This window comes from Pangasianodon hypophthalmus, chromosome 6 (genome assembly GCF_027358585.1).
Source record: "Pangasianodon hypophthalmus isolate fPanHyp1 chromosome 6, fPanHyp1.pri, whole genome shotgun sequence".
In the NCBI taxonomy this organism is placed as follows: Eukaryota; Metazoa; Chordata; class Actinopteri; order Siluriformes; family Pangasiidae; genus Pangasianodon; species Pangasianodon hypophthalmus.
This window is the reverse complement of record NC_069715.1, coordinates 24,266,104-24,288,438: the sequence shown is the minus strand read 5'-3', so window position 1 is coordinate 24,288,438 and position 22,335 is coordinate 24,266,104. Positions and strand designations below refer to the sequence as shown.

The following is a 22,335-nucleotide window of genomic DNA, read 5'->3' as shown; positions in this document are numbered from 1 at the left end:
GGAACAATGATATTTGATCATGTTAAAGACTTCTTACCCTCTTCTAGCGGTTATCCAAATATCCTTTCATTAACTCTTATGGATATTTGAATATTAAAATTAGGCAGAGGGTACATCACTGTCACTAGTCCATTAGTGAAGAACTGCATGCAGTTTGAAGCAGCTATTTACTGGAATGATTTTGGGTGAGACGGATGTCCATTGCTTGGTATGACAGCCTCATAGCTTCAGAGTAACACTAAAGAAGCAAATGCCAGACACCACTGGATCGACTACATTTGGAATGGGGGATATTGTGTGATAATTTTTGTCTAGTCGCTCGTTTAAAAATCAAATGTTTAATCAGGTTGCTTTAAAGGTAATTACAACTATAGATAACGTCTGTAAATGATTCCTCTGTGTATGGCTATAATGAAGGAATGTATGCGTGCAGTCAGTTCCTCCTCTGGGGTGATTAACGAAGCTGAAGCAAGTTCCTAGCAGCTCTTGACAAAGTGTGTCATTTATTTAGCATAATATGCACCTTGCTTCATAGTTGGCGATTAGCCAATTAGACATTTATTATGGTTAGTAGATAAAAAAAAGGCAGCCTTTGCAACTTAGAGCTGGCAGGCTATCAACTTTGCTCAAGGCGCTGAAAAATGGTGTGGTTTAGCTGCGAAACTCTGGCGCCATTATGACTCGTTCTGGTTGTAGATTTTCCTGAGAGTTATGGCAGTGCAGATTGATGCTCCTGTCCTCTATTTAAGGAGAAAGTTGCATCTAACGGTTCTGACTGAAGCAAGTGCTTAATTTCTGTAGGATCCTGATGCTCGCAGCACTTTCAAAGTGCCAATTGTTTTAAGGCACAGCGCTAAATCTTTTCTCTATTTTCTCACTCCCTGGCTTCTTTCTCTGTATCAGCCTTTATCTCCAAGCCACAGTGGTGGTTTATGACGTCTGAGACTCTAAGGAACGAAAGAAACCACTTTGCGTTGTTTGTCAAGAAAGCAGAGAGGAAGATTAGCTTGCTTCAAGGCCTCAAAAGCATGTCTCGAGAGCATGGGAAGGCAGGAAGTGTAGAGAAAGGAAGAGATGTATATAGAGAGATACAGAGTGGTTTTGAAGATTAGCCTCCTAATGCACAGTGTATCATACTCCGGATGACAGATATTCCAAAATCCTGTGGGGTAAACCCTCTGAAGAGCTACTCTTATTGGCTGTCAGTTTTTCTCAGTTGGTTTAAAGATGAAAAAGACATTCTTACAGCACTTGTATATCAGACTTAGCATGGCTTAGTGAAATAACCGTAAAACCAGATCACGGATCATTGTTGTTATTTCCAGTGTTAAGTCCCCCAGGTACCTGTGCTGAATTTGGTTACCCTTCCTGCCAGGGGACATGTGGGTGGAGCTAGAAATAGTTGAGACCACTGATTGGTCATCCTGATTAATCTCTCTCTGTAATTGCTTTTCTACAGCAGTTTTCAGTCTAGTGACTGTGTGCCAAAACTTCTTTTCTTTTAAATGTCTAAAAACTGGACCCAAGAGTTTTTAAATTAAAGAAATGGCTTCAGAGCCATGATCTAATTGACATATTTGCTTTTAAAACAGAAAGTCAAAGTGACAGCATGTTGAAGTGCTTGCATGAGTTACACAACAGCGACTAGCGTTCGAGATACACCATACTCCCAGCGAATCTAAACAAACCTGACAGTAGCTTAGTGAACTAGCTTAATATGGAGAACAGTGAGAAGCTTTTTTTCAATCGTGGATGATTTTTCCCTGGCGATTTCACTCATGAGCAGGATATCCTAGAGATGCAGTGTGGTTTTTAGTGTTACGCTGCCGAGGTCTACGATCTGAACGGTGGGCTTATAATTCATTTCATATATTACGCTGCTTGATGAAATGATAGATTAGTCTTACTGATGGAGAAGCCACCAGAAGGAATTGCGTTCTCAAGCAGTCTGAGGTAGAAAGACATTCCGGCATTGAACATCCTCAATTTGGCAAAACGTTCCTGTCACATAACCGCCAACTCTCATTAATTCTACTCTTTTTAAAATATATAACTCCAACCATTTTTTTTATAACCCATGGGAAAGTTGGAAAAGGGAATAGTGCGCTAGACGATGAACAACCGCAAAAATGTGCCAAGGAACCATGCTTGCTGCCAAAAAGCTGCTACTGTAGAGCAAGACTTGCCCCTGGGGGTGGGACATGTACGTTCTAGAGAGCATTTAATTAGATTAACACAAGCCTAGTACAGGATGAGTCAGCAAAAAATAAAAAATAATAATAATTTTCCTGACAAATTATAAAGCTGAAATGAAAAAAAAACTTTTTCTAGGTATATTATCATATTGGTGCCATAACACCAAGGCACTGCTACAAAAAGCTCTGAAACACCAATTTTGATATTTTGATATATTTATTTACCCACCCACCAAGATATATTTATTTACCAACCATAATGTGCTCATGTCACTGATACTTGACTCAACGTTTCTTATCAGTGATCCATGTCAATCCCATTGACCAAGTCCAAATGTTCTCTACATAGAATATATCCTAGTGTAGTAGACCATGTGCGACTCTTATTTTAAATACTGTATCATCTGGCAAACTTTGCACTGTAACTTCTTTCTATTTATATAAAGATTAAAAGTTTTGGCACACTTAGCGTCATTTACGTCAGTCACCACCATTAAAACAAGCAAACAGGCCCCGTCTTGTGTTCCGTAGTTCACATGGGTGTGTGTATGGTGTGTACTTTAACTTTGGCCAAACAAAGTGACTTTAGAAGACAGTTGTTCTTGTGCTATCTTGTATATGGAACACAGACGCTGGAAAAAAGCTACCCTTGCAGAATCCTCCCAAATAGAACACAAAGGTATAATTTAAATGTGCTTACGATCACAATACTATGTTAAATATAGTGATATATTGTATTATTGATTACTGGTGCATGACTAGCAGGAATTAAATTGATTTATTTTCTCCTAAAGCCTAGTCAGCTTCAAACCTAACTAGTAAACCACTATATGGTATGCACTACATTTTCTGCTTGTGTAGATGTGTGTGTGTGTGTGTGAGAAAGAGAGTGAGCGTGTGTGTTGCTGGGTCAGCAAGGTGATTATGTCTTAATCAGAGAGATCTCATCTCTGATTATATGCACAGCTGAAAAGCCCCTCGTTTAAAAGGGCATGACTGCACTAACGCTACTCCAATGCGTGGCGATTATGAAGTCCCACTTTAATCACATTACCATCCTTTCCAGTGTGCTTTGATTGACAGCTGGGGCAGGATTGTGTCATGCTTTCCCAGGTTTGGTCGCTCTTGAGAAAGGGAGACGTGTGTTTGTTATCTTGGTCTCCAATACTAGCCTCTGGGATTGACTTCTGGAACATACCATATATAGTCACGTACAAAGTACTTTCTTGGCAAGATCGTACACACTTGCCGCTCATCTTGGGCTTCATCATGGCTGACTTTAGACTTGAATAGACTTGCACATCAGTGGCTTGTATTATTCCTTCAATCAATACAAAGAGGTTTTTTTATCATTTCTTCATCGAAGCTAATTCTGAAAGAGAAAGATAATCAATGGCGCTTTTAAATCTGCTCAACACTGTATTATCAGAGTGTACACGTTATACATTAGGTAGCTCCCAAGAAATTGTCCTGATATCACAAAAAATAGACAAGATGAAGACAAAAACTTTGTTTCCTCCACAATGTTCAGTGCGGTCTGATATCACGACACTCTCGCTCATACCTTGGCTGCTGACCAACATTCAAAAAAGTGTAACTTTGTATATTTATAACAGAATCATATAAAAAAGCTAATTCTTTGACATTTCATTTCACTTTCTAGTCCGGCACATCATCAGTAGACTACAGATACAGAACTGCATTTATGCTTTTATCTTATTCTGTCTTTGTCACCATTAATTTAAACATTTCCATGCACCATCTGCTATAAATCATAATGCCATACATTTTTTTTTTACATTTTAATTCACAGTCTCAAAGGTGACAGTGTAATTATAGGCCTTAACAATTTATGGTTGCATTTCACCATTGTCTCACAGTATAATGAGTAGCACTGATGTAGAGCAGGGATTACGTTTCTGATTAGATCTACGTTCGAAAATAACAAATGCCTGCTTTCCAGTTAGAGGCAGGATTCTGTTGCCAAGTTAATTTAAATCAAACATATGGCAACAATAAACAATAAAAAAGGAAATAAACGGTATGTAGACAAGATGTTTGCATAGATTTCAGTGTCATATAGGATTTAGATAAATTTCAATTTTTTTAAATAATGCATGCTACCGGATTACAAATTTTTGTTTTGCTAGTGAACTTAGACTTTTGGACACAAGATAGAAGACAGAACACACTCTTTGGCATTGAGCTAAGTATATGAAACCTACTATAGATTCTCAACTGTGGGATTGAATGAACGACTGAAAGGAACGGAAAACTGTAAATGCACAAAAATTTTCAATGAACATAACTGAAAACGCAAAGAAAATCACTCTAAAGTGTGAAAGTGTTAAAATGAGTACCCCAGATGGACGTTAGAGGTTTAATAATGTGTCATTATGTGATAATTCTAATAATTCTAATTCCTTCCATATACCACAGCAATTTGCCAATGATGACAATCATTTATTAATTAAAGAATGGCACACCTACTTTTTTTATCCATTTATTAGTACATTTAACATTGCTGAACAGCAATGAAACAGGTTTTTTCGTGTTATTGCTTACGTTATAGCAGCTGTAAACAGTCATTTTTTCACCAACCTCTCTTTTGTTCCTTTCTTTTCAAGTTAATTTCATCTTGTCATGTTACAGAAAAACCGCAACGCACAAAGCCCTCTGCCTGAAGTCTTTCCTGTGACGGCTTTACTTCTGACTGTTACAAAGCACTGACACTGGAGACTCCTTCTAAAAATGATACAGTAAATAAATGTCTCCTCTCAGATAAACTCACCATAGCAACAATTATACCAATTTGTAAATGATCAAATTGATCAAATATTCAATGCAGCCCTCATTTTTTGGAAATAGACTCGTGAATATTCTTCCTGTGTTTGGTGAGGTGTGTGCATGTTTCACCTCATGACTCTGAGGTCCAAATGACCTGAACATTTTCTCTATAATATCATTATGATTAAAAAAAAAAAAACGAATTATTTGTGGACATTTGAGAAATTTGGTCGAGCACATAATGTTCCATGTTTCAAATCGTTTTTCAGCAGTAGTATCTTTTCAATTTTCAGCACAAATTAAAACGTGTCATTTTGACCTGAACAGGAGGGAGATGGGAACGATGGGACAAAAGGCTGCATGCTCAGGGCTTCGTAGTTTTATATATATCTCCCATAGCAGATAAGATGAGTGTTGGCTGTAAATGTCGCTGAGGTCTCTGAGCGTCCATATTTCACATCCACAGCCCTTTTTCCTTCCTCTCTCTCTCTCTCTGTTAGTTCTGCTTTACTAGAGCTTTTATCCCAGTGGACTGTAAGCGTTTTGTTTTGTTGCTGGTTCGACAAAAGATCCTCATTAAAGCGACCCAGCTCGCCTTATATCCTCCCTCTGCCTTTCTGTCTCTCTCGCTCCTTTTGTCTATCTCTCTGTCTTTCTCTCTCTTTATGTGTGCTTGGGGCGAGGATAAACTGTCACCTCCCAAAACCTGCACCTTTTGAGACGTTCTGAAATCTCAAAGTGAGCAAGAGACCAGACTTCGGCTCAGGGCTGAGTCAGTGCTTATGTCTGTTGATGTGTCAAGCTACCTAAAGCAATAATTAATGTAGATGTAAACATGAAGAGGCGGCATGTGGTCAGACTGCAAGTGTAAGCGTGATCCCAGCGCCGTATGATCTCATCAGAGAGAATTGTGATGAAGGTTTATGTGCAACAGGGATATAAGAAAGACTTACCTGCCCAGCATGAACAGAACAAATGGAGGCCCTGAGATTTTGTACAGCTTTTGTTTTCCATCTCTTCGAAGCTGTCAGCTTGGTCACTAAACAATATTGCTAACACAAATCTAAGGCAGTAACTTGTATAATGACATAAAGGAAGTAAAACTATTATTAATATCACAATAGTAATAAGTACAACATGACTGATGTTTGTTTTTTATTACCCTAGTACTGCCTAGCTATAAGTAAAGAATAAAACACAACAGTGCATGCTGTTATGGGAAAAGAATCAAAGATAGGGTGGTGTGTTACAACCTGATGCAAAACAGAGTTACTATTAAAACCCAAAGTTGATTATTTTGCTATAAAACCACATCTTGAAGTGTTTTCCTTCTTTCCTTCCATATACCACAGCAATTTGCCAATGATAACAATCCTTTATTAATTAAAGAATGGCACACCTACCTATTTTTTTTATCCATTTATTAGTACATTTAACATTGCTGAACACCAATGAAACAGTTTTTTTCCTGTTATTGCTTATGTTATAGCAGCTGTAAACAGTCATTTTTTCACCAACCTCTCTTTTGTTCCTTTCTTTTCAAGTTAATTTCATCTTGTCATGTTACAGAAAAACCGCAACGCACAAAGCCCTCTGCCTGAAGTCTTTCCTGTGACGGCTTTACTTCTGACTGCTACAAAGCACTGACACTGGAGACTCCTTCTAAAAATGATAAATAAATGTCTCCTTGCAGAAAAACTCACCGTAGCAACAATTACATGTTTGTTGAATCCGTTTATGAGGAGTGTAATGTCTATGTGGAGCATATAATACACAAACGCCAGAGGCAGCTATGTATTCAAGCAGAAGCTGTTTATTCGGGTAGTTCAGGTATTATTCAGGAAATCCAGGTCAAAAACCATAATCCATGTTGCATAAAGGTTCAACTAGACAGACAGCATCAGAAAATCATAATCGAGAACACGAACTATGAATCAAATTAAAAGAGTCAGGGCATCTAGATAGAAACACAGTATAAAATACATTCAAAACAATAATACAAGCAAAGTTGTATAGCCTCTAAATACACCAAGACTAAGTGAGACTATAATAACAAGAAACAGATGATAACAATGATTATGGGTGTGGTCAGAGCAGAGCAGGACCGAGGTAAACTAGGGAAACAGGAAGTGAACAATAGATCTTTGTGACCATTGAATACTTTAGCTAAGGTTAGACTGAAATATTCAGTTCTCAGTTATTTAGTATTAAAATATGTCATGACTCATTAGGCTAAACTGTGAACACAACCAGCAAAAAACCCTGTTTCTTTTCTGACTTGTCAGTTGAAATGCATTAAAGCCCGCAGGAACCCAAATCTGTGATTGCTTTCTAATTAGTTTAATGTTGGTCTTGTGGTCACACAATAGGAAGTACAAATTATGCATAATTGCCTTTTTATAATGTCTACATGTGCGTTATGAGATTTCCTATTCAGTCAATGAAAAGTGGGTGGTCCTTGTCTTGGGTTAAGCTTGTGTCAGTCTTGTATTTCACCATCTCCAATCATAAGGCTGATGTTAATTTTCCCACGCTCAAAGGAGGACGTGAGATGTGGATCCAAGTGCAAAGCCAAAGCCAAAGAGATCAACAGCCGCAACATCCATCATGAAATCCGAGACATAAAATAAGTCCATAAAACGAGAGCACAGGCCAAATCCAGCACGAAGAGAGATGTTGCCATCTGGTAGAGGTGGTGTACTTCAAAATGGCCGAATGTGAGACAGCAGTTTTAATAACAGTTAGTCAGGAATAAAGACTGAATGTGTGTGTGTTTGTGTGTGTGTGTGTGTGTGTGTTCAATCAATGGTGCCCTCTGCTGGTGGGGTATTTCTTAGTGTGGGTGTGACAGTATGACACATAGTGCACTATACAGGGTGTAAAAGCTATTATCTTAAACCACATACAGTGCATAATATCCAGATTCACACTATGATTCTCTTCAAGCCTGAGCAACCTAGCAAGAGAAAGGTAACCTAGCAAGTGTAGCCTACTGTGATAATCCTATAATCCTCAGCTCTCAGATTAGTGATTTTTCAGTGGGTTTCAGCAGTTCAAGTATTATATTACTTCACTAACATGTTACCTTCACTAACATTTCTGTAATCATAATAATTTGTAATGCAAAAAAATTTATTATATATTTATAAGTAATATAAAATGTTCTAATAATAATAATAATAAGAAGAAGAAGAACAACGACGACAACAACAACAACAACAATAATAATAATAATAATAATAAAAATAATAATTTTTAGAGCACTTTTCATATGGTCACATAGTAAATATTCAATTTTAACATGTAATGCAATGGAATGCACAAGGATAAAATAAAAGATGAAGTAAAAATATAAGGACAAAAAAGGAGATGTACACAAATACAATAGAATTAAATGTATATAAAAAAGATTAACCTAATAAAATAATATGTAGAATTTTAAAATAATAAAATTTTTAAAAATTGCAACTATAAATACCAAAACAGAAGAAGTACCAATTAAATGGCAGACAAAGTGGTGTTCCTTAACCGTTTTAAAGCATAGTAACATCTGTATTTTACAGAGGGGATTTCTAGAAGGGATCTAGAGAGAACTTTTACTCAACGGATTCAGAAATTAAAACAAATAAAATGTATGTTTGACCTGTAATCAGGCTGAATTGTGTTTTTTTCTGGTCATGTTCACGTTGTTAGAGGTATGCCGAGCACAGCTAGGTGTAAGATGACACTGAAGTGGCTGTGGGTTGTCAGTGAATAGAAACCCTCTGACTGCATACTGTGGACCTACCAATTTGCTATCACAACCTCTGACCTTTCGTAGTGATGTCCAGCTGCGAGATGGAGTGCTTGAGTGGAAGAGATGGGCTTGCACGCAGAAACATGATCATAACGAGAAAAGAAAGAATCATATTACCGTTCTTGACTCATGAATCATCAGAGCAGAGGGTTCCTGGTACCGTGTCTGTAATGGAGTGTTATTTTACAGTGTGTGTTCAGTGACCTAGGGGATTGTCTGGAATAGGGATGCATCTATAGCAAGTGCATTTTCACTTTTACTAATACTGAAACTGAAATGAGTACCCTGCTCAGTATTGAGCAATCAGGGGTGTCATGGAACATTTTATTTAGCTCTGTTTACATGTATAAAGGTTTCTGCCATATGCTGCTAGCAATGAAGTCCTTGACCGACCTGAGCTCAGAGAGCAATATGAGGGAACGTGGTCATTAAAAATAAGCTCAAGTTGCCATGAATTGCATTCAGTCAGCAGTGTAGATGCTGGCAAGCGAGCGGAAAGGAAGCACTCACTTCTCAGTGCTCAGTGCTCGCAGAACTGAAGTGCTGTCTCTTTCACATGCGACAGTTTCTCTGGACACTTAACAGCTCCATACTCGCAAATCCCTTTCATGGCACCTTGTACACGTTAGTAATGACAACGCTGACTGATACGGCTCTGACTGCTCAGGTCACCTGCCCTTGTGCTCAACTCCATATGATGTTTTATCAGGTTGCGTGTAATTGTAGGAAGATATTGAAGTTCCTCTTCTTCATATTTTCACAGAGCACAGTTTGCAGTCTGCTTTGCTTTGAATGTGATCATTAATCATGAAATACATCCGGATCGCTGTCATTTTGTGTCATCTGTTCATCACGTCACAATTTCATCTGGATGATATTAGAATACGAATATGGTTAAATGAGCGCAGTACCAGTATTGGTATCAGTGCATTGCTAATCTAGAAGAGAAGAAAAAAGAAGAGAAAACATTACAACACAGACTTGATGGTATGTGTTTGTTCGTGGACCTCGCTGAGCTCATGTGGAAATGCTTTATCAGCGATGATTTAGCGGATCAGTGATGTGTGAGCATCTGTGTGCTCCCAATCATCCTCCCATTAACCTTATTTCCTTATTCTACTTTTAGTGCAATGATTCACTTTTATTGTGTGATTACCTGCAATTTTTTATTCCTTCTTGTTTTTATGATCTCGTGCCTCAGTCGGCTCACGCTTAATTGCTGGGAATTATATTTCATTACTGAATTTGGAGTATTTGACCTTGAAGGTGTGCTTCGTAGAGATGCCGTTCTGCTTGGTTATGCTTGTAGATTTTTTTTTGTTCCCTTTCAAGGCCACCAGAGTAATGTAAGCTCAAACTCCTTATTTGATTTGCTTCTTGTGCCTGTCCCTGAAGTTAGAGAAAGTGAGTGCATCGCTAACTCTTTGTGGGAATGTTTGTGTGGTTGGGCATGTGACTGGAGAGAGGCCTTGAGAAGGCAAAACAGTATGAATAAGCACTCAGATAAAAAGGCAGGAATAACACTGGATGCTGAGAAGAAGACAGCATTATACATACTTCTGTAACCCCCATAGTGTAGTACAGCAAGAAGCTGGAGTGACACAGGAATACACAACACTAATAACACACAACACAGTACTAATCTATACTATAAGACTATAGAAATCAAATGAAATTAAAAATTTGTTATCATTCTGCTCTGATTTTTCATATTTCACCGGAATCACTAATAACATTCCAAGAAGTGCCTCTGTAAATCATCTCTGAGCTGAATGCTCTTTCTTTATTAGAGTACAGAAATCAAATGAAATTAAAAATTTGTCATCATTCTGCTCTGATTTTTCATATTTCACCGGAATCACTAATAACATGCCAAGAAGTGCCTGTGTAAATCATCTCTGAGCTGAATGCTCTTTCTTTATTTTGCATATAGTCTTCAGCATTCCAGTGAATTTTCAGCAGCTGAAAATGTCTTCAGAGGAAAAATGTTTTTTAGTGAGTGGGAGATGCATAAACAAGCCAGGAATTTGCAGGCAATATCTAAATGCAGAGTCATGGCCATATCTAATTAACATTACCACAGTGCTGTTGAATGAGCGATTCTGAGTTTATATAGTAGCATTTCTATAGTTCTATAGTTTCTATTCTGTAACAATAACAGATAAAACAGATAAAACTTTCAGTAAGGAGATCTTTATTTAAAATTTGTGATAGGAGATGATAGTAATATAGGTGTTGTTAATAAAAAATGTAATCACTGACAAACTGCAGAAAAATTGAGAAAACAGGATAATCCATGATCAACAACAAAAATATGAGCAAGAGTCAAAACCAGGAAACACTGAAGCAGAAAGGAGTTAATGATTCAAATGGACAAGAAGACCTCACAATGAGGGACAGATATAATGAGGCATAAACAGACAAACTAATCAAACACATGGACACAATCGCATAACACATCAATGACAGAACAGGGGCGGAGACAGGACTAGAGCAGAAGCAAAAGTACATGGCATAACAAACAGAAACACATGAAATGAGTCTAAAACAAAACTACGTTAAAGTATTGTATATTGCACTTGGAACCATGCCTCACACTGAAATTGTGACCAAGTTATAGGAAGATTTACTTTTAAGGGAAAGCCTACTTTTTTTTCTAAAAGTGTCATTGTGTATAGTACTTTTGTACCATAGGCCTAAACAGAAGTTGTACATTGGGACAGCAATGATTGAACACACAAGAGGGAAAAAAATGTGTCAACAGAATTGGGAGGTTTGTAATGTAATCTGTAGAAGAGCAAAAATACAAATACCTCTGACTAAAGCTCACTGAAGAACACTATGCTTATGAAAGGATGTTCTGGGAGCAGTATTCTTACTCATTTAGCTTTTTTTTTTTTTTTAATGCCATCCAAGCATGGAACTGAGGACTTGAGGGTTAAGGGTCTGACTCAAGAGCTCAGCAGTGACAGTCTTGGGATTGGGTCAAGACAAGCACTGTCTTCTCAAGCGTCTATTAACGAACATAAAACCCGCTGCACAGTCAGCACCTGAAACAGCGTCCATCAGATCCCCATGGACTAAAAACCTAATAATCCGAGGTCTGCTGTATCACTCTTCTCTTTGAGCAGTGTCCTGCTTTTAATAAACTTGTTGTTTTCTGTTATTGGCAGCATCCAATATTGTTGCCTGCAGGAGAGTGTCTAATTAAAGTGAAGCATGATTAATTAAGGTGATAAAATCAGGGGATGCATCTGCCTCTCCTTTGCTCCATCTCCCTGTCCCTTCTTTGTTTATCTGTCTGTGCTGAAGTGATGGAGAGTCTCCCACTACGATCTCTTTAATTAAGAGAGATAGGACTGGTGTTCATGGAGCCATGTGGCATGATGTATCTACATCTTTAATTGGACTTTACCCTGCTGCTTTGTTCACTACTTAGCAGTGTTCTGTTCCCCTGATCCAGGCCATCCCAAGTTTCATGTTGACAAAAAGTATGTCTACACTTTTACCATCATCAAGAAATCCAGAGGTTATATACAAATCGGAAATGCTCTCACCACAAACCACAAAGCCACCCCACATTTACGACCTGCATTTGAGAACTAGAACCTTATTGGCTCGTATATTTTATGATGCAACAACGCTCATCTATTCATTTTGAGTTTATATATATATATATATATATATATATATATATATATATATATAGTGCTTTTAACAATATTGCCACAAAGCAATTTTATAGAAATCTGGATATAGATTTAGATCCCTAATGAGCAAGCTAGAGGTGATAGCTCCCTGAGACAATATGAGGAAGAATCTTTGAAAAGAACCAGACTCTTAGTGAGCTCATGCTACTCTGAGTGAGACGATAAATCATTAAAAAACACAGGTGTAGGGGTTGCATCACTATCGATACTGTATCAAGTATTGGACCAATACAATACAGTGCTTATTTATTTACACTTGTATTTATAAAAGATGCACCAATACCAACATCCGATACCAGGTGATAATATGTGGCGTAATCCTAGTCTACATTGCCACGCTAATGAACAGATGACAGCGATGTATTTTCTGGATGTCTTTCGCGATTAATGATGCCAATCAAAGCAATCAGCCACTATTGTTCTAGATAATGAGGGATTCTGATGCAGTGAAGACAGTAAAACAGATGTTTGCAAAGTGGAGTAAAACCCACTCTTTTCCACAGCACTATCGAATGCAGCTAGCTAATGTACTTTATTTACACTCAGCACGCTAACATTATAAAGCTCAAGCATTGTAGCCTAAGTGCATAAACACACAAGTGAGCATTTTTCATGGCCACAACTTATACTAGGAAAACGTAAACAGTTAAATATCATATCCACTGGGAAAAAAAATCACAAAACCATGCTGTGCTGTTTACTAAAAAATCATAATCTTCATAGATGTCATGATAGTGTAACATGTAGCTGCATAGCAAAGTGTTTGTAAGCTACGATACTCATTTTACACCAACATGGGGAAGCAGAAACACAAATGTACACTGGTTATTAATGTCCTACAGTCTCATATCATGTTTGTAGGTGAACGGTTTTATAATTACAGCTGACAGGTTGCTACAGACAAACGAGACTTAGTAATAAAGAGAGCTCAAGAGCAAACATGACTTAGCAATGTGAGGTCTGCTTGTCCTTTTCTTTTTTTTTTTTTTTTTTTTTTTTTTTTTTTTTTTGGCATCCAGTGTGTTGTGTTAGGGCCCTCTTCATGGCAGTTTGGCAAACATGTTTAAGTAATCAGTAAACGGGGGACTTTGCACAGTGTGGTTGTCAGTGGGGGATAGAACTAGACTTATTCCATTAATTATTAAATACGAATAAACATGATTTAGTTTCTCTTCAAAACGAGACTGACAGACGGAGCTGTGTCTGGTATTGGTATTACTGAGTACCAAAAAGCATGTACTCATACTCCTATATGGTCTGAATAAAAATGACGCACCACCGATTCAAACGATGTTCATTATGAGCATTATGTGACTAAGAGTATTGGTATGAGCAGAAGACATTCTTTATGATTACAGCAGCAGCATCTGTCACATATTCAACATTAACTCAGATTTTACAGTCAGCTCTCGTTTCTAAAAACGTGTCAAAACCACTGTTCAGTGAGAACTTTGGCCAGTCTGTGCACTCTAATTAGGGATGAGGATTAAATCATAAAAAGTTGCTTTATTAAGTATGGACTCACTTTAAATTCTCACTTCATTAAGCTAAATTAAAAGAAGGTCAAATGCATAAGAAGAGCAAACTTTTAATTTGTATTCTGGTTAGTACTCACTTGCCTGTAATGATGTCCACATTGTTAGGAGACAGAAGAGAGTAACGATGAAGCCCTGGCCAATTAGTTGTTAGGGCACAAGGAAGAGACAGCAGGCTGGAAAGAGTTGGCTGAGAAGAGGCACATAGCGGGTACTTACGAACAGCTGCTGGGGTAATGTGGAGTGCTGGGGTGGGGGAAGAAAGAGAAATAAAGTTTCATGTTGGAAAAATTAGTTTATTAGAGCTGCACTTAAAAAAAATTGGGCAATGTTTTTATATAATAACTATAAATATATTCTATAAGTATAAATATAAGTATAGAAGTATAGTATAGAGAGTTTTGCATCATTTCAGATTCATTTTAGGGATAAAATTAATAAACAATATTTCACCCCAAATTTATATCTGCATATGTTGATCCAATTTTTATCATTTCTTTCACAAAAACAGAATATGTTTCCAGAGTATACATCTTAACCCAGAGAATAGCCCGGCGAAGAACCGACTTCCAAGTCGACTTTCTTTGTGCTGAAATGTGCTGCAGTGGACAATTTTTCATATTTGGATTCATGACTATTTGATCTCTAGACTTTGTGTTGCAAAACAAGAAAAAAAAAGGAATTAAAATCAAGGCGGTATTTGTATTTTAGTTTTTAAAAATAATTGTATGAATAAATGAATTCATTTATCTTAAAGTATGCCAAGAAAATCAAAAATAAATGAAAAAGCCCCGAAAGCTCCAGTGTCCAAAAGTTCATCATCTATCAAAAAACGAATACAAAATTAACTATTAAAATTATTTAAATCTTCATTTATTATGTTAAATGGAAATGACTATGCAGTTCATATGCCACATATTTTATTCAAATGCTAAAATATTCACTCCTAAAACACAGTGTTAATTGTTGTGGTCTCTTAATGACTACCACCACATACAAATTCAATTAATATGCTCCCGGATTTATTATTTTACTGCTTTTGACTTATTAGTAAACGTTGTAGTCTTGTTTCAGAAATATAATTTCAAACTCTATTATTAGTAACTGATGAAATATGACATAACATTTTCCGGTTATGGACTCAGGCTTTTGGCCCCTCTGACCGGAATGTTCCTTCCATTATATTATCATCTTTGAGTCATTAAAGTGCTCTAGAGTTTTACAGTAAGCTGCGTGTCTTTCCCGTCTCCAGATGAGAGGATGCTGCAGGGAAGCAGCGTGAGGCCGAGTCCCACCTGAAGCCCATCCTCCTCCTGTTCCTCCACCTGCCGCCATCCCATGATGCACTGCCCGTGCCGAGGGAGGCTGAAGCTGCTGCTGGCGTCTCTGAGCTTCATCATCCTGCTCACGTGGCTCTACCTGCTGGCGGGCAACCTGGAGAGTGAGTGTTTATTATCATTATTATTATTATTATTATTATTAGTAGTAGTAGTAGTAGTAGTAGTAATAAAAATTATTATTATTATTATTATTATTAGTAGTAGTAGTAGTAGTAGTAATACATTTTATTATTATTATTATTAGTAGTAGTAGTAGTAGTAATAAAAATTATTATTATTATTATTAGTAGTACTGGCAGTAGTAATAAAAATTATTATTATTAGTAGTAATAGTTGTAGTAGTAAAAATTATTATTAGTAGTAGTAGTAGTAATAGTTGTAGTAGTAAAAATTATTATTATTATTATTATTAGTAGTAGTAGTAGTAATAAAAATTATTATTATTATTATTAGTAGTAGTAGTAGTAGTAGTAATAAAAATTATTATTATTATTAGCAGTAGTAGTAGTAGTAGTAATAAAAATTATTATTATTATTATTAGTAGTAGTAGTAGTAGTAGTAGTAATAAAAATTATTATTATTAGTAGTAGTAGTAGTAGTAGTAATAAAAATTATTATTATTATTAGTAGTAGTAGTAGTAGTAGTATCAGTAGTAGTAGTGGTACTAAATTCATTAAGGTGCAGTTTGAATGCTTAATGGACTAATGATGCAGATGTTGATGAAAAGCAGTGGATTAGAATGAAAACACTCATGAATATCCACCTCTGAACCTCTTTTTCTCAGTGTGTGGGTGTTTGGTGTTTTAAGGGACAGTGAGAGAATAATAAGACTGATTTTATTTATATAGCACCTTGTGTGCTTGCCTTTAAAATACAATTCAGTGTGCTTTACAGTATGTAACAAAAAACTGAAACGGGAATTAAAAGAAAAGAAAATTAAAATTAGTTGTCTGAGTGGTACTCGTCGATGCTGAACCTGTTTCTGAAATGAGTAACCTACTGTCTTTAGTATTAGGCAATCAGGGAATTAAAAATCAACATTTAATTTATCTCTGTTAATGTTGGTTGCTGTCAAGTGCTGCTTAAGATGTTACGGTGTTTAAACAGGATCTTTAATAGAAAGTGTAGGGCAGCTGACCTGAGAGCGCAGAGCATTTATTTTTTATTTGATTTTATTTTATGTGTTTGTTTGTTTGTTTTTGTAAATTATTTTTTTTAAAATTATTTAATAAAAAGATTTCAAAATATGATCCAAAGGTCAGCATGTATAAACAGCAGACTACTTAATCAATGGTCCATACACAGAGTATCACAGTACAGATAATTTAAATAATTAAGGCTCATAAACTCTCTCTCTCTCTCTCTCTCTCTCTCTCTCTCTCTGACATTATTAACATTTATTATTTACTTGCGTATTCAGGTTCATAAAAAAATAATGTAAATGCACACATAATGTGGTGAAACCGGGTTTGTATCAGATCACAGATAAGTCTAAACACAGTCTTTACAGCATTTTTGAATCAGTCTGGTATTAGAGAGCAGGATATCAAACGAATCCTGCTTGGTTCTCAGCAGTTTGCATGTGGAATGGGAGAAATGAGATCTGATCGCAGTGTGTTCAGAATGAAGACAACATGAACATTTGAATACTATGATTAAATGCACAGACGAGGTCAGATATTTGGTTGCCAGGTATTATATACACACACATTGTACGTTAACCCTTTCAGACCCGCATTAAATCCTGTGCAGGACTATAGGCTTTTTCTCACTGAAAAAGTGGAACTGTGCTTTTTCCACACACCACTGTCCTGGTTGCAGTTGTATAGTTTTTGCTAACTGATCAAAATGGAGACTAAGAAGAGCTGATGGTACTCAGGTGTGGAGCTAGCAGTGCTGTTCCTTGCTCATAGGTTACGTGTACCACATCACATAATTCGCAAGCAGTGTTTTAAAGTTCAGCAAACTTTTCATCTTGCCTATTGTCTTACCCACGTTCAACAAGCTTTTTTGTTAATACTGAAACACTTACATCATACATTTGCAAATCATCAGTTAATCCAAACTGGACCAAAAATAAAGGTTCTGACGAAATGTGAATGACGAAATGTGCTAATGATGTAATTATATAATGATGTAACCATGTCTTTCAACATAGAATAATTTGCAAGTTTCACTGCAAAGGGGTGAATACTTATGCAGCCACAAATTTGACTTTTTTTTTTAATCTATAAATAATTTCGATAACTATATTGATATTTCATAACTGAAAATAACAGTTAAGCCCTTTTCTGTTGTAACACTACAGAAAGTTCAGAGGGGTGAAAACTTTGGAATCATAATTTGGATATATATATATATATATATATATATATTGTATGTTCATCTGTTTTGTAGGTGATATATCTGTTTGTACATTGAGAAGGTAGCAAGATCAATACTGATGATTTAAAACACTTAAGAGTTGTGACTGATGTTATTGTTCTATTAAACAAATTTTAAACAAAGCTACAGTCATGCTTACATTAACAGATCTAAAGAGTTTATTTTTATATATTTATCCAAGATATTCTGTAACAGTTCCTAATTTAGATTGGTGCAGAACCAACCAGACGATCTTATACTTGTCAGTCACTACAGTCACTGTCGTGCCAATAAAACACTTATGAACCTTATAAATAGCACACACGATTGGCAACACTCAAAACTGAAAGACTAAAAATGTGCCAGTTACGTAGTCGGCTGTCTGTTTTACAAATTTACACAATAGTTGGTAACACTTTATTTAAAGGGTAGCTACATAGTGCCTTTATAACACACACTCATAAGCATTGTATAACTATTTTATAAAGCAATTCTGGAGAATTTATGAAAGGCTTATGTCAAAACACCTAAGATGATATTGGAGATTTTATGCAACTTTGTCTTTTAATTATCAAAATGAGTTGATTGAGCTACTGGGTGTCTGCATTTTTATCCATATTTTGCAAGTTATTAGCTTGTTTTTACTAACAGTACATTCATGACACTTTGAGAAAGTTGTAGAAGGTAGAAATAATCCTTCATAAGAGTGTCATTAATGTAAATTGAATTAATGCTTTAATTCGAGGGCATTAAAGTCATTAATTTTTCTGGTATATTCCTGGACTTCGTAAATAGGAATAAGGATTTCATATAAGAAGTAGATACTATTATAAAGTATTGGTAAAATAAGTCCACCTGCCGTCTTAACTTTTGTGAAGTGTAGTTATAGTATCTAATTCTTATAGGACCATAAATTTAATCTTTAGTCCATTTGTATTTAAAAATATTATGGAGCCTCATTCCAATACAGCTTCTTATTTATGAAGCTCATATGCCAGCCAATTGACTGAGTTTAATGTCCCTAAACTAAAGTGTTAATCAAATTTACATTTATATCACTCTTATATAACATTCCATAACTTTCTTGAAGTGTCATGAATGTGCTGTTAGTGAAACCAAATTTGCATAATATGGATAACAAAATGACAGTAACACAATATCTCAATAATATCTCAGCTCATAATGATGATTGATGGTTGTTGTCCTTTATTCCATTTAGAAACAGAATTTTATAAAACCTCCAATATCATCTCACATGTTCTGACATAAGCCTTTTCTCCAACACTGGTTTATAACATATTCGCGCAGTGCTTATGAATGTGTTATAAAAGCACTAAGTGTTACCCAGAAGTTAGATGAAAAGAAGAAAGAACTGGTGCACATTAGCCCAGTGTCTCTAGTTTGTTTAAAAAAATGGAAACTGCACCGTTTACACTGGAAAAACTGAGACATAGCAATGCTCTAAAGGGAATTCCATCGTGTTGGAAACTAGGTATTAATGGATTCAGTCAGGAGAGAAAAGTTGAGCTCCATCAAACAAACAAACAATCAATGCAGAAATAAATGAGTTGTCAGTAACATAATTGTTTTGAAAGTGGATAAATGAGGATTATTATGCCTGAGTGATGGGAGGAGAGCCTGCCTCGTCTTTGCGGAAGGGAAAGAGACCAAGCACTCGTTTAGCGTTCTACTGTTAATCTGAAAATAAGTGCTAAATTCATTAAAGTCATTAGCATAAGGTGCAGTTCGGATTCGGCTGCTTAATGGGCCGGCAATCCAGATGAGCCTTTGCGCTGGTGATGCATTACACTGCTGATGAAAAGCCAGAGCTTGTTTATGTAGCTTTTATTAGAATCAAAATGGTGATGAATATTCCCCTCTGAACCTCAGGCTGTCTACACTTCATCTGCATGTATGTGTGTGTGTGTGTGTGTGTGTGTGTGTGTGTGTGTGTGTGTGTGTGTGTTATGGTTTTTTGGATCTGGATGTGAGCACCTCTCCAGTTTCTTACATTTGTGGTAATAAGAGTAATGATGCCTCATGGCAGCTGTGTGTGTGTGTGTGTGTGTGTGTGTGTGTGAGAGAGAGAGAGAGAGAGAGAGAGAGAGAGAGAGAGAGAATGTGGCCACCATGGCAAAGAGTGCCAACATGGCAAAGAAAATATTTTAAAATCTCTCCTGCTTTGGGAAAATATTTTCCATGCAAAACCAGAATATTTTAAAATGCCTAACAGGACACTGAATAAGATTTAATATGTTTAAATATTAAAACATATATGAGTTCAAAATCTTCCTGACTGTCCTACCAGATAGTCACTTTGCATGTGCTGATATTAAATATATAATAAAAAATGAAAGAATTAAAACACAATAACGTGTTGTTATAGGAATATAATCATTGCCATAAGTGTGTGATTAGTTTCCTATAACAGCACATCCCGAATTGTTGTGCTCCTCTTCAACAACAAGTAGCCAGCATTTATTTTTATTAATTAAAGAACAACACATTGTTTCTTTTTACCCATATAATGTTTTAGTTTTTATCTATTTATAGTTACATTCAATATAACATGCCTGGAACAAGGTAGTTCCTGTTATCACTTATGTTATAGCAGCTATAAACAGTCGTTCCCTCACCAGCATCTCTCTTTTTCTCTCTCGTGAAGTTAATAAGGCAAAAATGGAGTTTGTCATATTAACAATAAACCAGAAAATGCTAAGTCCTCTGTCCTGAAGCCAACCCATGTCAGAAAACTTATAGAGCTGTTATAGAGCTGTTGCAAAACATTTACTGACTGCTACATCAGATAAACCAACAATATTGGTGGAATATCCTGTCATTCAGAGACTCAGTACTCCTGAATCTCTAAATGAAGTGGTTATACTGGGAAATATGATATAATATAATATCTGGAGGTGGCCCAGTGGGTATCATTGCCGCCTCACAGCTCCAGGGTCCCGGTTTTAATCCTGAGATCAGGTTACAGTCTGTGTGGACTTTCTTATGCTGTCCCCGTGTTTGTGTGGATTTCCTCTGGGTTCTCTGGTTTCCTCCCACCATCCAAAAACAAGCCAGTATTTGGATTAGTTCCTCTAATTTGCCCCTAGCATGAATGAGTGTTTGAATGTCCATATATGGTGCCATGCAATGGATTGGCTTTCCATCGGCTGAATTGTGCCTAGTGTTACTGGGACACACTCCAGATCCACTGCGACCCTCACCAGGATAAAGCGGTTACTAAAGATCAATGAATGAATGAATGAATAAATTAATTAGATTTGGAGTATTTCCTTTTAGTAGTGTTAATATATTTAAGCCTCATGCTTTTCTAAAATACAAGTTAATCATGCAGTTTTCCAAGCAATTCCTTTCAGGTACTGGACATCAACAGAAATTTGCTGAGAGATTTTAGAGAAGAGAAATTTGTTAAATGCAAAATGGAGTTGTGAAGTAACTGAGGTTTGAGAGAAAGACCATGCTTGCACCTAGTTAACTAGCCATCTCTCTATTTCTCCACTAGTGACACAGTTTCCTAACCTACTACCTCCGTCTAATACATACTATTCAACAACTCCTAACCAAGAGCCTTTAGAGGGCGTCTATACAGACACTATTCAAATTTCATATGTTCTCAGAGTTTTCCCACTTTTAACCAGTAATGACTTGAAGTCAATTAGCATTTTGAGTAGAACCATGCCTGAAGCTCTTCCTCCTACTTCAACTACTCAAGAGTCGTTAGTAGGTGGTCTGTCTAACTAGCATGGAGTAGAACTCCCAGAGTTCTCCAACTTTGACAGTTCCACAATCAATCTTCATGTCATTTAGTTGAGGGCATGGTCTACACTAGAGGTCATGTTAGTTTCTCAACCTTGTGCTGTCTGTCAGAACCACTAGCTAGGTGATTAAGCTAGCTACTGAATAAGGTTCAATAGTTTCTTTGATAAGCAAAGAAACTAGTGTTACACTAGCAATAACCTAAACAGTCATTACTAAATACGGCTGATCTTGATGCTCCTCCTAATGCCGTTATGAAATTCCTGAAATCTGAAATCTGATCATATGATGGCAGATGGCCGCTCCTTGCTCCTTGCTCCATGTCTTCTGGAGTCCACGGAGGCGCGCTTCCTCGAGCGGGAGGTGCTCGCGTCTCGGGTTCGACAGGTGGAGGAAGAGAACCGGCAAATCCGCCTCCAACTCAGTCAATCCCAGGGCCAGACTGAAGGTAACTATGGCAACCAGCAGTGGGTGGCATCAGCAGATACGGGAGCAGAGGATGTGGAGAACACGGCGGAGGAACGGGCCAATCACAGCGAGTGTGTCCGCTCACCTACTGCAGAGAAGTGTGAGGTAAGAGGATTGGTGCCACTGGCTTGACCCTTCTACAGTTTTTCCCTTCAGAGGGACACGGTAGCATCATGGGGGATGCGGGCTCTTTATATAGTGCAGCATAATGGGAGATGTAAATTGAAGTGAAGCTTCAGGGGAGAAATGTACATGTACATGATGTTCAAATGTACATGAAGAAGCATAATTATCACTGGAACACTAAGGCATCGTGGCATATGTCTTAGTGTTCTAATGATGCCTTAACTATGAGAAAAAGAAG

At 36.8% G+C, this 22,335-nt stretch overlaps 1 protein-coding gene across 6 annotated transcripts in view; it reads left to right on the top strand.

The window, feature by feature from the left end:
• The window catches only part of large2 (LARGE xylosyl- and glucuronyltransferase 2), a 137,449-nt gene that overhangs the window by 101,761 nt on the left and 13,353 nt on the right, over positions 1–22,335 (top strand). For all 6 annotated transcript variants that reach the window (XM_053234709.1, XM_026914045.3, XM_053234707.1 and 3 more), the window contains 2 exons: positions 15,276–15,464; positions 21,799–22,076. In XM_053234709.1, coding sequence (XP_053090684.1) covers positions 15,362–15,464; positions 21,799–22,076 — 381 coding nt within the window. In that variant the 5' untranslated portion in view covers positions 15,276–15,361. The remainder of the gene's footprint in view (positions 1–15,275; positions 15,465–21,798; positions 22,077–22,335) is intronic.